Raw genomic sequence first — 15,940 nt, forward strand, 5'->3', positions numbered from 1 at the left:
TTTGAGGTAAAAGTCTTACTCTGTAGCCCAGAATGGCTTGGAACTGACCCTGTAGCCCAGGATGGCCTTGAACCTGTGGTGATCTTTCTTCTTCCGTCTGCAACTACAGGTGCAAGCTACTAGGCCTGCCTGTTTATGTGCTCTCTCTTTCTTTCTTTCTCCCCCCCCCTCCTCCTCCTTCTTTTTTAGTAATAGCCATCTAGCATGTAGGAAATAGTGTTATGTATTTGCTTTGTGTGTCCATAATGAATTATTGTTGTTGAGTATCTTTCCCTGTGTATGCTGCCAGTGTGTGTATCTCCTTTGGAGAGATGTCTTATTGACTTCTTTGCCCTCTACCCCACAGTTTTTGTTTTGCTGAACATTGATCCCAGGGCCTTGTGCCTGCTAGGCATACATTCTACCAGCTGATCTATATCCAGAGCATAAATGTTAGATGCCCTTAATATGTTCTAGGTGTTAATATCTTAACAGATACATGACTTGTAAATGTTTTCTTCCATTCTTGGGAGGGAGTGTATGGCTATAACTTTAATAATTAAAATTAAAATTTTCTTTAAATATAGAAAATTGAAGAATTTTCATGAACCCATTCATAAACCACTTAGACCCAACAAATATTAACATTTTTTAATGTTTCTCTTATCTGTACACACATATTCACATAAACTGTATTATTAAACATATTAAAGAAATTTACAGACTCCTTTATACTTTACTTAGCACATACTTTCAAAAATGAAAGCATTTCATCGCATCTGCCTTATCTTCCCCATACACCTTTGCCAGAATACCGTTTGAAAGCAGTTTTACTAATGGAGAAAGTAATGGCGCACTTTGCTTTCCTAATTACTATAGCACAGCAGCTAGTCTTGGGCTGCATTCATAACCGGTGCTCCTTAGAGTGCTGTCCTCCTTTCTTCATTATGGAGGACTTTTATGTCCTTCATCACTGAACTGCAGTAACTGCTCCCAACCTCCTTCTTTCTCTCTGGGCCTCTAATTCATCCTCCACGCTACAGCCAGAATAATACCTTAGCACTGAGGCAGACCATGTTTGGTGGTCTCTTACCACATCATATCCCTTGAATTGTATCTGGAGTGCATGATCTAAACATTGCCTTGGCTTCTTAACAGAGTGGACATCTTCTGACTCCCGCCTTGCTTGCAGTCTACTTTCTGATGCTTTACTCCTGCGCGTGTAGCCAAATAAACCTGCAGTCTGGTTTTTGGATGTACCGTGGTCTGTCTTCTTTCACTACATGTGTGGCTTCCATGTGACTGACCTGTCAGAGTTTAGTGTAAACATGAGCTCTTCAGATGCGCTTTCCTCATGGACATCACTTGTTTAGACCCTTTCACAGAACCTTCCCGATATTTCCTTAATCATTTCTCAATGTATAAATATTTATTTATTATGTATGGTTTGCCCTCAGATTCCCCTGTATCTTCAGCTCCATAGTGGCAGCAGCCATTAGATACCAGCACCTCACTGGCAGCTGGGAGGAAGGGAACAAACACTCTGGGCCTCATGACCTTACATGAAGTGATTGTAAAGGAGACATGACCTTACATGAAGTGATTGTAAAGGAGACTTCCCTATGGGATTTGTATTGTTTGCCTAACATAAGGCAATCAATAACATTAGTTTGTGGTATTCCATATATGCTTAAAAGTGAACCAAATTAGTCTCTCATTTTAATTACATATTGTGACCTCTTATTTTATTTGCCATTTTTGGGATGAAGTTTAACCTGAAAATGAATTGTGGGAATGGTATGAAAATGAAAGATACAAAAAAAAAATTATCTATAATATAAAACTTTGATTTTTAGCATTTTTATCCTTATTTTCTTACTTTTACAGACCGAGACAACACTTGGCCTCAGTTCATATCAACAGAAAAGGTAAGAAAAGGCCTTATATTTGGCAACATGAAAACATGCTTCCATTCTTCTATGGTTCCTACACACTTCTCCTCACTTTCCTGGGTCATTCACTGGTGAACAGACAATACTATACTATAAAAACATTATGTCGTGTTGTGAAAGCCAAAGTTACATTTTAAGTTTTAATTACTATGCCTGAGAGATCTGTGAAACAAAAATGTCTCTGATCTGCAAACCTCTAGCTCAAGAACAGATAGTTCCTGAAATGCTGGAGACTATTGGAGATATCAAGCCATGTATTTTTCAGTCCCCTAAACAAGTTTGTTTGACCCATCTGTACCGGATGTGCTTGATCATGGGTGGGGAAGTTCATAGGCAGGAAGTACATCAGGATATACTCTTACCCCTGACTGGATGTAGACTGGAGGTCTATCAGAATGTATGCTGCCTCTGATTGGCCCTGATGGGAAATGCAATGAATTATGGGTTTTCCTTCTTTAGCTGCTGTAAATGGTACGTAACTCAGGGCCGTTTACTGGGAACCTGGGTATGGACATGGCCAGAGCCCATCCACCTGGCTAGTATTTAATTAAAACTTGCTTCAAATTTGGCTTTAAAATGTGGTAATGGTCTTATTCTCGATCAGTGGGATTAACATTGTTTTTCTATTTTGTTCTGTTCTGTTCTGTTCTGTTCGGGACAGGATCTTGTTATGTAACCCTAGCTAGCCTGGAACTCTTTATGTCAAAGATCTACCTGCCTCTGCCTCCCAAGTGCTGGCATAGGGTGTGTACTGTAGTTTTAAGCCATGTATTTCTAAATATTATGTTTGGAAAACCCAGTTTAAATTTGAATTTTTACATGGTACAGTTATATAGTACACTATTCTGGAATGGTTTCCTACAACTGTAACAGACCTGGAGTAATCAACTGGCAAAGAGAAAAGGTTTGTTTTGACTCATGGTTTTGGAAATTTAACTCCCAGCAAACCAAGCTACTCACCTCATCATCAGAGAGTCAAGAGATTGAGAAAGGACTGAGGTCTTATAAGCTCCTTCAAGGACATGATCCCAGTGACCTAAAGATGTCTCACCAAGTGTAATCTATTACACTTTATTACAGTCCTTTCAGGGACATGTAAGGTCCAAACTGTATTTCTGCACTTGTCATATATAAAGTATCTTTGCTCAGAGCAGAAGTACCTTTGTCTTGTAAGAGGATCAGGTTGTAAGACCTTTGTAACTTCTCAGGAGCTTTATGAGCTCTAGAACCAACGTAGTAGGAAGGAAGGCACACCTTGATTCTAGGAAACTGAAAATTAGCCATGGAATTATATGGTTTGTGTTTAGGAGATGATATTCATCCAGTATCAAAGTCTGGGCTTTGAATTGGGGAGGTGGCTTAGCGGTCAAGAGCACTTTTCTTGTAGAGGACCTGGATTCAGTTCTCATCACTCACATGGTAGGGTCTTCTGACTTGACATCTAGCATTATATTCTCATTGATTTGTCTCATGTGACTATGGAATCTTCCAATATTCCCTCTCCTTTCTGTGGGCCACCTTTCAGGAAGACACTTATAGCACAGGTAGGAATTAGGAAAGAATACGAAGGAGGATAGGATCCACTTGAGGCATTGGGAAGGAGGCGTCATGATTGAGAGTAACTGGTAAGGAAGTGTTAGAAGCAAGAGATAAGCAGCCTGCATGCAGTATCTTAGAACCCTCTATAGACTGGAGTTGGAGATACACCCCTTCTGTTCAGGATCTTGAGGACAGCAGAGATACAAATTCTGATGAAGGTCATTTGTGGAAGACTCTACTACAATGGAAGAGAGTATTGAAATCAGATGCTAGCTTTGTTGTTAAGGGGTATGACACCCAAAGCACAAATGCTCTAAATGATGTCTCTATCATCAAAATAGTCTTTAAGCCAAGATGCAGGTTAACTTCCAACTCCAGAATCTGTCTCCTAGTACTGACTGAATGTTGTGTGACATGAGGGCACCTGTTATGCATGATCTGTTATTAGGGTATGGAGCCTTTGGTGGGAGGTTAGGAATCAGCACCTAATTTATCAGGTCACCAACTGTGTAGCCTTATAAGAAAGACTCTGAACAGCACTAGGATAATGAGTTCACTGTGTGGTGTGTGTTACATAGAGTGTAAGACAATGTGATTATATAAGCTGTTTTGAAATGAAATGAAAATATTTATTCAGGTACTAGTAGCTTGCAGACTTTAAGCAGATGACTCAAAATGGTGGGGTTTTGATGAACCATTTATCAAGTCATTCAGCAAATATTTCTCGGGACTCTTGCGTACAGCAGGCATTGTTCTAACCACTGATATTCATTCTCTACTGCTGTATAATAAATTATCAATACCCCAGCTGTCTTATCACCAGGATTCTGTGCGGATGAAGTTAAGACAGGCTGTCATCCAAAGCTATAGACTGGAGTTTGGGCAAGCTTGGTGGGCCACCTGTAACACAGAGCTTCTGAGGTGGAAACGGGATCATCGAGGCAAGCTGGCTAGCCAGAACACACACAGACCCACCCACCCACACATGCGCGCGCGCGCACACACACACACACACACACAAACACAAACACACACACACACACAAAACAATACATTCCATACACACACATGCCCAAGAACCCCATAAAGTGACATCTTTAAAGTATCACATGGAAAATCTGCCATTGTAGAATGCTACACCTTGTGGAAATATACTTTAAAAATGAAGACATTTCCAGACGGAGATAAGATAATTGTGGCTAAGAGAGAAACACATGTCTAACAAACTGGCACTTTAGGAAATGTTAGAGGCCATTCCATGTGAAAACAGATTCAACAAAAGAATGAAGAGACCAGAAAAGCCAGAATAGTTGATACACATGAAAATGTTTCCTTGGGTTGGGAATTTAGCTCAGTGGTAGAGCGCTTAAGGCCCTGAATTCGATCCTCAGCTCCAAAAAAAAAAAAGTTTCCTTTAATTAGCAGGTTTATACAAACAAATAGATTTTATGAGATTTACTGCATGGTGTGTATCACATGTATAACAGTAGAACAAAGAACAGGAGTGATGGATAGAAGAGTTGAGCTCTAATCTGACTTTGTATATAAAGTGGTACATTATTTATAGGCAGTGATAAGATGAACTCTGGAACTATTAAGACCACCTTCAAAAAGAACAAAGACATGCAGTTAGTACAGTAGTCACAGAGCTAAAATGGTAACTAAAAGAATATTCAGTTATTCTGTTTTTAAATGATAGAAAGGGAGGACAAGGGACCAAAAAGCAGTCAACAAGCTAGAAAACATGAAGCAACGTGGTAGACTGAAAACCAGGGAGTGATGGAGTACATCAACTGTCTCAGCATCAGGTGTCAGACTCATTAAAAAGAAAGAGCTAGGCACATGCTCTGTACAAAAGATATGCTTTGTTTTACTCATGCGTAATACTTTACTTTTTAACAATATTTTATTAACTCTTTGAGAATTTCATACAATGTATTTTGAACATATTCACCTCCTCTCTACCCTCCCACCCAACTTTGAGATTATTATTTCTTTCCTGTCTCCACCAAAATCAGTTTATGGTGCTCAGCTGGTCTTGGGAGTGGCTCCTGCCCTGGTACATGGTAGACCTAAGAGGGATCACATCATAAAGAAAACTGATTCTCCTTCCTTCAGCTAATGTCAAGAGCTCACATAGTGGTGGGATTTTGTGCCCACCTCTATGCTGGGGTTTTATCAGGCTGGAGCTTGTTCAGATCTCATACATGCTGTCACAACTGCTGTGAGTTTATGTGCATCTGGACAGCACTGTTTCCTTTCTTATCCCCCTGTTTCCCTGAAGATCTCTGAGCCTTAAGAGGAGGGTGTGATAGGAATGTCCCAGTTAGGGCTGAGCACCCCAGTCCCTTACTGTCTAAGGTTGCCCAGTTGAAGGTCTCTGTGTTGATTGCCATCTGCTGCAAGTGCAAACTTGTTTGAAGAGGGTTGAGAGATGCTGTGATCTATGAGTACTGTCATAAGTTACTGGAGTTGTTCTAACATCATGCCCATTTAGCATATTAAAAGTATTGGGTCTAGGGCCTGTGACTTACTTAAGCACATGTTCTTGATACCCTGGTATGAGTTCCATCTCATGGAGTAGACTTCAGAGCCAATCAAAAAGTATTTGGTACTCCCATAACGTTTGTACCACCTTGTAAAAGTTATTTTTAAGATTAATCAATTATTCTCTGTGGGAAGTGGGCGTGTGGAGGTGTGAATGTGGGTGCGGTTGTGTGGAAGCCAGAGGCCAGCTTTTCTGGAGTTGGTTCTCACCTTCCACCTTGTTGAGGCAGTCTGCCTTGTTTCTGCTGCACAGTATACTTCTAAGCCAGCTGTTCTATGAACTTGTAAACTGGTCTGTCTCCAACTCCATTTTATCACAGGAGTGCTAGGGTTACAGGTGCACACCACTGCCCTGGCTTTGTTCTTTTATCCAGGCATGAAAATCGGGTCTTCAGACTTCTATAGCAAGTGCTTTTACAGGCTGAGCCATCTCCCCAGCACTGCAAGAGTGTGTGTGAGTGTGCATGCGTGCGTGCATGTGTGTATGTATGTGGAAGTCAGAAGTTGACCTTAGATGCCTCCCTCGATTGCACCTTAGTTGTTGAGATGGGGTCTCTTACTGACCCTGCAGCCCACAGATTTGGCTAGACAGGCTTCCCAGCAAGGCCCAGTGATCCTCTTTCCTCCTTCTCAGTGCTAGGATACAGGTGTGTATTCCCACACACTGGTGGGTTCTGCTTAATACCTTCTATCTTATTTCCTTAAGATCTCTCACTGAGTCTGGAGCTAGGTAGGGCTGGTAGCCAGCAAACCCCAGTGATCCTCCTGTTTTGACCCACTTCCCTACGGGACGGGGAATGAATGGGATCAAGATACATAATGTGAAAAACACAGAATAATACATTTTATTAATTGGAAATAAATGAATGAATGAATGAATGAATGAATGATAAATTGGAGGTTAGCCTGGGCTAAATTGGTAGACATTACTTGTTTTTTTTTTTTTTTTTTTTGGTTTTTCAAGACAGGGTTTCTCTGTGTAGCTTTGCTCCTTTCCTGGAACTCACTTGGCAGTCCAGGCTGGCCTCGAACTCACAGAGATCCACCTGCCTCTGCCTCCCGAGTGCTGGGATTAAAGGCGTGAGCCACCGCCGCCCGGCGACATTACTTGTTTTTATTTGTAGACATTACTTCTATTTATTTCAAAGTCATTTATAAAAATAAGAAAGACAAATCATTTATTCCATCTAAGGTACAGAAAATTAAATATAAGGGAAGACATTAATGTGACGATTGATAAAACTTAAACAAGAATTACAGGTCGAGGGTAGGATGATGACTGGCTGCATAAACATAAAGGACCTCAGCTCAGATCCCCAGAACCCATGTAGCCTGACTACAGAATAAGTCCCTATCAAAAACCCTTGTGTGTGTATATATGCCGGAAAGCATGTGTGCATGTGTGTGCGTGCTTGTGCTCATGCTTTTGTATGCACGTGGAGGCCAGAAGACTGTCAGATGTTGCTCCTCAGGCACCATCCACCTTTTATTTGCACGACAGTCATTCACTGCCCTGCAATTAGCCAGGTAGCCTAGACGGACTAAACAGGAATCTGTCTTCTCCACCTCCCCAGTGTTGGGATTGCAAGTGTGCTCACCACACCTGACTTTTCATGTGGGTTCTGGGGATCAAACTGCAGCCCTCCTGCTTGCAGGGCAAGCATTTACTAAGACGGTTCTCCAGCCCTGCAAATGATTTTCATAAACTTTTAGAAAACAATTGTATTGATAATTCAGAACAAATAATTGCTAAAGAAAGCATAAAAGCCATGATAACGTCCCAGATTTACTTGCATTGAAATTGACAAAGGGATGTACATCATTTTTCATATTCTCTATCTCAGTTCATTTTTCAGAGTCATTTCCAAACATTGGTGCTCTGTTAATAGACTATTAAATGGTGTCCTGCTATAGGTAAATAAACATGTTAGAATCATTTCATCAGTTCCAGATACATGACAGCTGTGTTACTTCATTTTTAGTTTTTAAAAATAAGACAATATTTGTGCCTGTTTGAGTTGAACCATTTAAAATTATTCCTTAGATGTGGCTCTGCTGTTGTCTTTAAATATACATTTATGAAGGACTCATCTTTCACATTGTTTCCTCTTTACTCATGTTGTGAACATTTTGTGAATCCCATTAACAATTGCTGAGTGCTGCTTCTGATGAGTTTACAGTAGGCTTTAGCACAGGGTGTGGAAACTCTTCTGAAGGCTGTCACAGGAAAGGAAGTAGAAGTGTTGCTTAAGAGACTCTAGACAAGCTACTAGGATTAATCCACCCAAAGCTGCTGCGATAGGACTAAAGCTTGGCAGGAAGTTTCTTTACATAAGCAGTCACTACGTGTATTCAGCTGCTACTTACTTAGCTCCAGCTAGATAAGGTACCTTATTGACACTCTGGAACATCTTCCCAGACGGTCCTTTACAAATCATCACCCTCAATTCCTTTCTCTTCCTCTTACAGCCCCAAATCAATGTAACTATTGTCCAAGTTCCAAATAGGCTGGGGAAGCAGCTGCTGCTCTCTGCCGAGGCTGCCATAGCACTACCCTGCTTCCACTCCAGAGTTTCCACCGTCTGTTCTTCACACTGCGAAATTACCAGAATTACCCTGCAAAACAGTGCCACATCCTAGGACTTCTTTGTTTAAAACACTGTTATATTAGTTAACTTTTCTCACCATTGCCACAAAATACCTGACCACAAAATACCTGACGAGGAACAACTTGAGGTTTATAGTTGAGAGGATACAGTCTTGTCATGACAGCTGGTCACATTGCGTCAGCAGTCAGAGTGCAGAGTGAACAGGAAGTGGGGCCCAACACCAGTGGCTCACTTCCTCTAGCATAGCTCTACTTCCTAAAGGTTCCACGACGATGGCGCTAGGTGGGATCAAGTGTTCAAACACACGAGCCTATGGGAGGCGGGTCACATTCAAACCACCATAGCTGTAGAGGTGTTTCTTACATTTAGAATAGTATCCACACTCCTGATTTGATCTCTCACCGTGTCCCTTTGTTCTCCTTCTCTTCACTCTGATCTTTGCTGTCTCCTTGTTCTGCAGCTTGCCAAATGCATTCCTACCCTCTGCTCTAGGTCCGTCCAGGTGTTGGTGCCTGTGTCCCTGCTCAGTCTGTTTTACCCACTGTGCCCGGTTTATGTTCCTATCGCCTTTGTGTTGAATGGATGGCATTGGTCCTTTCCAGTGATGCCTGCCACTTACAGAACAGATTCTTGGCTCTGTGAGAGGGAAAACTATCTTAATCTCCTTTATACCTCTAGCATTGAGCACAAATATGTATGTATGTAAATTAATGACTCAGGTGATTACTTCAATCATTACATTTTCCTTTCCTTAATTTGATAAAGTTTTAGACTACCTTGAGTTTAATACTTAAAACACATGAGCTGGAGCTGGAGAGTTGAGTTGGCTCAGTGGTTAAGAGCACTTGTTCTTGCAAAGGAGCCAGGTTCAATTCTCAGCACCCATGTGGAGGCTCACCACCTCCATGGGCAGCAGGCACACGTGTGGTGCACAGACACACATGCAGGCAAAACATTCATAAAATAATAAAATCTAAAAAGAAAGAAAAAACCCACATGATCTGAACATGTCTTATTTTAAAGGAGCCAAAGCACGCTGTTACTCTGTCATCTCTAAGAAGGACAGAAAATCAGGGGGTAGCCTATCTGCAACTGTCTCTAGCTGCTGCCTTGCAGAGAACTGTGCCCTCTCCTCTCGGTATCTGTAGTGTTAGAGCTTAGCACACTGTGGTCTGAGATTTGCTGTTTTCTTTCGTTTCTGTTGTTGCCATTTATTATGTTCAACATGCAGATGCACGAAAAGGAATAGTCAGACAGCACAAAAGGGCGCTCCAATCGGTAGAGCTCAGACAGTTTTGGAGTTGATCACTTTGAGCTCAGCGGCCCCCATTCCATTTTTAGTGTATTTCTTGTATCTCCTGGATGAAATTACATCATTTCGAAACTTGTGTTCTTGTGAATTGTATGAGTGATGGAAATACACCAGTCTCTGATGGATTGTATCTTATTTCTTCAAACAAAAATATCAAAATCCGTTTTGAAAGTTATTTTAGTAGCTGACTGCATGTCTAACTTCATGGTACATAGACATATGATGTTAGGTATGTAAGTACTATATGCTCCCCAATATCCTTGATATCTTATATTAATGTTGGATCATAATGTCTGAGGCTTGCCATGCAAAACTCCATTTTGCTAACAAGTTCTAGTATCAACTCAGAATGGTACTGAAATATTTAGGCCAGAACATCATAGATCAGTGTATTCCAAAATCTTGATTCAGTGTTTGAATTCTTTGAAAGTTGTAGACCCAAATTCATTTTTTGTTTAGTCCTTTGCCACTCAGTTGGAATGTGATTGTAATTTTTATCTCCATATTGTATCAAGTTTGTACAATTATATGAACAATTTGCTCATCATATTGTATCAAGAATCTAAGAAACATGCTAAACTATATTGTTACCAATTATATCAATCAAGTAAGTTCCATTATTCAGTCTACTGAGAAATTTCTGTCTTCATATATCTTTCTGTAAAAAAAGTATTTTCATTTTTTCCCTTTTCTTTCTGCCGTGGTTTGTTTTCCTTTGTTTGAAATAGGATTTTGCTAGATAACCAAGGCTGTATTTGAAGTCATAATCATTCTATTTCTACTTTCCAAATGCTGAAATCATAGGCATTTAGAATTATAGGCACCACTCCATTTAGCTCATTCATTAGAACTCATTCATTAGTTTCTTCTAATTTCAATGAATGGCCTGCACATTCACAGTAGAACATTATGTTCTGCTAATGGCTCTGTGTATGTGCATGTTTGTGTGTGCAGGTTATACTTGTGCGTTGAGGCCAGAGGACAGCCTTAGCTGCTGTTCCCCAGGTACCATCCACCTTGTTTTTTAAGACAAGATCTCTCATTGATCTGAAACTCATCAAGCAGACTAGACTATGTGGCTAGAGAGCCTTAGGAATCTGCTGCCGTCGCTGCCTCTGGGATGGCAGCCATGCTCAGATATTTTTACATGGGTTTACATCCAGCTCGTATCCTCATGCTTGCAAGGCGAGCACTTTACCAACTAAGCTCTCGCGCCGTCCCAGATTCCATTTCTCTTAAAATGCTTTCTGTGACAGAAGGCAAGCATCTGAGTATGATTTGCAGAATGAAAGAGCTGCTTCTTACAGTTTTTCTTTTTCTTTCTAGCATTTCTCTGTACCGGGGTAATTGCAGGCCCATACGATTTGAACCACCAATGCTGGATTTCCATGAACAGTAAGTAATTTGGAATTGTAGGACTATTTTATTTGCATTTCTTTTCCTTTGCTTGTTAGCTGTGTGAGAAAGTGACATGTTCATGACTTAACAAAGCAAATGATGTTGAAGCCCTTTGAAACTAGGAGACAAGTATCTGTTAAGAATCTGACATTATATAAACTTTGAAAGTGAAAAATGCCCACACACTACAGTCTGGTTCAGAGGATCTTAGCATGAGAAGTAGCATAAGCCTTTAAGCCTCTTCTGATAAGCACTTCATTTCTGGTGTTTAAAATTTTTCTTACTGACATTTTGCATGATATGCGTGCTTTTAAAGTATATGTGTCAGTACATCAACAAATAGTATGATCTCTAACCCCAAGTGGAAGATCAAAGCGAATGCCCCAGATATATCTGAGCCCAGAGCTGAGTTGTTTGCCTAAACTACCTGCTGGGTCACCTCCTGCCTTAAGGACTCTTGTTTCAAACATCTCAGGTACTCAAGGAGAAACAAGTGTGCACCATATTGGGCTCCAATTGCAGGTGGGTGAGGAAAGCATCTTACATTATAGAAGAATTTTCAGAGGCAGAAGAGCAAGCTGTACATGCAGCATCATGGATCAGAGTCTGCACTAGGAGAGCACATAGTCTGGGATTTGGTTCTGTGTGCATGCATTTGGTAAAATGTTTTACTCGGGTGTGGTCAGACTATTAGTGCAATTTTATCTTTACTTTCCTGACATATAAGTAATTCTCTAGACTATAAGCCTATCCTAAATGAAATTTAAATAGATACACATTTCTGTGGGTTTAATTATTCTCCTGTCCTTGGGAATATGGGTTATTTCTTTCTGTCTTTATGTTGCTACCATCAGTGAGCGTCTAAGCAAAAAGGCCAAAGTTTGAGTTTTAAATTCTGAGATTGATAAATAGGTAGTAGTTATTAGATCATATGCTTTGTTGAATCAAAGGTTCTAAACCATCTTTACCATGTTGTGTCCACTGCTGGAGAAACACTTTGCGTGCACTCCACCTCCTCAGGCTTTTGCTTGTGTCAATGTTTTAGGTCTGTCTAACTAAATAGATGAAAATTACGGTTTTCTCTATCACTGTCAAGGTTTTATTCAGCTGCTTTTGCTGTAATAAACATAATAAATAAATTTAAATACCTTTTTCATAGTTTCAGATGTACAAGTCAAATGTATCATTTGTATTTTCTGAAGCATGGCTGGGTATTTAGAATCACCCAAGACTCGAAGAACGCTTGACAACCTATGTTTTCTGATGATGATATTCTTTTTTTTTTTTGTTTTTTTTGTTTTTTGTTTTTTTTGGTTTTTCGAGACAGGGTTTCTCTGTGTAGCTTTGCGCCTTTCCTGGAACTCACTTGGTAGTCCAGGCTGGCCTTGAACTCACAGAGATCCGCCTGGCTCTGCCTCCCGAGTGCTGGGATTAAAGGCGTGCGCCACCACCGCCCGGCTTGATGATGATATTCTTACAGAGATCATAGGTTGAAGGAGTTAGTCATGCAGAGAAAAGTGTGTGTACTTCTAGACGGAGTCTGTATTCAGAATCAGCCATTATATAAGTCAAATTGACTACCTATGCTATTTAGTCTTAAAGATCATAACATTCAGATAGGAAATGAATGATTATATTGTTCTGCAAAAGGTTTAAGAACTGTTAGAATCTTAATTCTCAATAAAACTCAGAAGGTAGTATCTTTCATAGGTAATTAAGCAGGGAGGGATCTACTCCAATGAGTCATGCTACTGTCTCAGGGTAGCTACCACTCCCATACGATGCCTGCCCCCCTGTTGTGACATAACAGGGGGACGTTGACCAGATGCCGGCACCTTTTTTGTGACCCCTCAGCCTCTCGAACTAAAAGGAAATCAATTAATTTTATGTATACATATATAAGTATATATATTTATATACACACCCATATATTTAAATTTGTGTGTGCATATCTGTGTGTGTCTATGTCATGTGTATCCATGAAGGCCAGAGACAGTGTCACATCCTCTGAAACTGGATTTAGAGGTCATTGTGAGCCACCTGATGTGGGTACTGAGAACTGAACTCTGGTCTTCTGGAAGAATAGGAAATGTTCTTAATCACTCAGACACCTTTCCAGCCCCTATTTACCTACTTACTATCTACCTATCTTCCTACCTGCCTACCTACAATCCTACCTATCTATCTATCTACCTATTTATCTATTTTATCTATCTGGTGGTGCTGGAGATCAAACCCAGGGGCTGTGCATGCCAAGCAAATATTTTACCACTGCATTTTGTGTTTGTGTGCATGCAGGCCAGGATTTCTATTCTTTCTGAATCATGCAGTCTGTGATATTCTGTTACAGCAGCACAAAACTATCACTAAGATGCAGTGATAAAACTGCAAGTACCGAGTTCTTATTTAGTTACAGAGGAATCACAATCTTCTTTTAAATGAAAAATCATTAGTGAAAAGGTGTATATTTGATGTTTACCAGTATGGTTAATTATTTTTTTTAAATAAATGCTTTTCTTTCTCTAATAAAATTATCTTTGAGTGTGTTCTCGGAGAAGGTAAGCATAGACTAATGAGCTCCATGCTAACACTATGGCATTAAATAATGTTTGATATTCTATGAGACATGGAGGTGAAAATGAAGATTAGTTTGCAGCACCAAATTTTAGTCTAAATCAGTGAAAATTCCAGTTTAAAAAATCAGTAGCTGCTCTTGAGACATTCTTTCAAAACTTATATCTAGTTATATTCTGTTCCATTTGTTATTTTGGTTTTTAATTTGCATGTGTATGTGTGCATTGTATATGTGTCTTCATGTACGTGGCTAGAAACTGCTGTCAGAGGTCAACGTTGGGTGTCTTCCTCCATTACTTTTTGACATTATTTTAGGCAGGGTTGTCACTGAATCTGGAGCTTACCAATTCAACTAAACTGCTGGTTGGCAAGGCACTGAGATTACACAGGGGTGCTATCCCTCCTGCCTTCTTACATAGGTACTGGGGATCTGAACTCAGTTCCCCATATTTTGGCGGCAGGAGAGGTACTGACTTAGCCTTCTCCCAGCCATTCATTTGTCTATTGAGGGTGCTTGTAAATTACATTTTGAGTTAAAGAAATTTTCAGTTATAGAAAAATACCTGAACTGGAACTAAAAATTCTTTTCCAATTTGTTTGTCTCTCAATTCTTTGATTAATGCCCCACCTTCAGAACAGAAATTGGGATAAAGTTAAGCAAGATTCTGAAATGATGATTTGGGGGGATTTTTTTTCCTTTTCTTTTTGAATCATATATGTTTTTGGAAGTGGATGCTTCCATTTCCCTAAAACATGCAGTTGCACATAAGAGTATTCAGGAGGCTGAAGCAGGATCAATTCAAGGCCAGCCTGGAATATAAACTGAGACCCCCATCACAAAAAGCCAGAGTAGTGAGGCTGTTTAGCATGTAGGTTACAGCATTTTATACACATCCCCTCAAAATTCATATGTTGATCTGTAAGAGCTTGTGAAGCTTGGTAATCATTGTAAAACTGGGATTTTGTTTATTGTAACATGGTACATGGTCATTGTAATAAACTTAAAAACAAATTTGTGAAGGGCTACCATAGTCTGACCACTTAGAACTTCTACATTTGAACTGTCATCTTTTATGTCCTTCTGTGCATTCTTGTTTGTTTAAAGCATGTGAGTGTCTGTCTGCATGTATCCCTGTATGCCAGAAGAGGGCATCAAATCCCATTATAGATGGTTGTGAGCCATCATGTGGTTGTTGGGAATTGAACCCTGGTCCTCTGGAAGAGCAGCCAGTGCCCTTAACCTCTAAGCTGTCTCTGCAGGCCCACATTTATATTTATTGTCACAAAAACATAACCACATTTTTTAAACATACTATCTGTTAACTTGCTCTTCAACTTAATATATAGTGAACTTTTCTGTTTATTATTTTTGTGGTATTAGAGAACATCAAATTACATGGGTTTATTTGTTGAGTTCATTTGCTGTTTTTAATTGTTTGTGATCAGTGCTGAAATTAGTGTGTTATACAGTGTGACTCTTCCCTCAAGAGAAAGTCTTAATGAAAGGACATACAGACTATTAAAGTTAACCTTTAATAGCCTTTGTGGCTAGAGAAGAATTTGGTGTCTGAACTAGAGGCAGCTGGTGGGAATAGTAAAATCATCATCGACTGGAAAAGAAACAGATGGGCTTTCTTGTTGAGACTGACGCTGGTCATAGAGAAACTTTGTAAGCTTACTAAAGGTCCATGGGAAGACAGAACTTCAGTGGAGCACAAACAATGCAGCCAACACAGGGAGGAAGACTGTCAGAAGCCCAGGAAAGGAACTGAAACGGGACCAGCAATCTCCTGTGCTGCTCCAAAAGCAGAGACGGGAACAAAAAGACAGTGTTTGCATCCTCCAGCCCACTACATGCTGAAACCTTATCTATAATATGATGGAATGGGAAAGTGGAGTCTTTGCAAAGAGCGTAGGCTGAGGGAGGACCGAGTCCTCATGAACAGGATGCTCTTACAGCTGCCCTGCCCTGTGTACCAGGCAAGTGTATAGCAAGGAGACATCATCTGTGACCCACAGAGGATCCCATC

At 40.2% G+C, this 15,940-nt stretch overlaps 1 protein-coding gene across 1 annotated transcript in view; it reads left to right on the top strand.

Moving 5' to 3' along the window:
- The window catches only part of Tmem131 (transmembrane protein 131), a 162,274-nt gene that overhangs the window by 54,889 nt on the left and 91,445 nt on the right, over positions 1-15,940 (top strand). The window contains exons 3-4 of the mRNA XM_052745146.1: positions 1,867-1,907; positions 11,265-11,333. Coding sequence (XP_052601106.1) covers positions 1,867-1,907; positions 11,265-11,333 — 110 coding nt within the window. The remainder of the gene's footprint in view (positions 1-1,866; positions 1,908-11,264; positions 11,334-15,940) is intronic.

The sequence above is a fragment of the Peromyscus californicus genome, unplaced genomic scaffold, assembly GCF_007827085.1.
Source record: "Peromyscus californicus insignis strain IS unplaced genomic scaffold, ASM782708v3 Scaffold_19__1_contigs__length_69161282, whole genome shotgun sequence".
NCBI classification, from domain to species: Eukaryota; Metazoa; Chordata; class Mammalia; order Rodentia; family Cricetidae; genus Peromyscus; species Peromyscus californicus.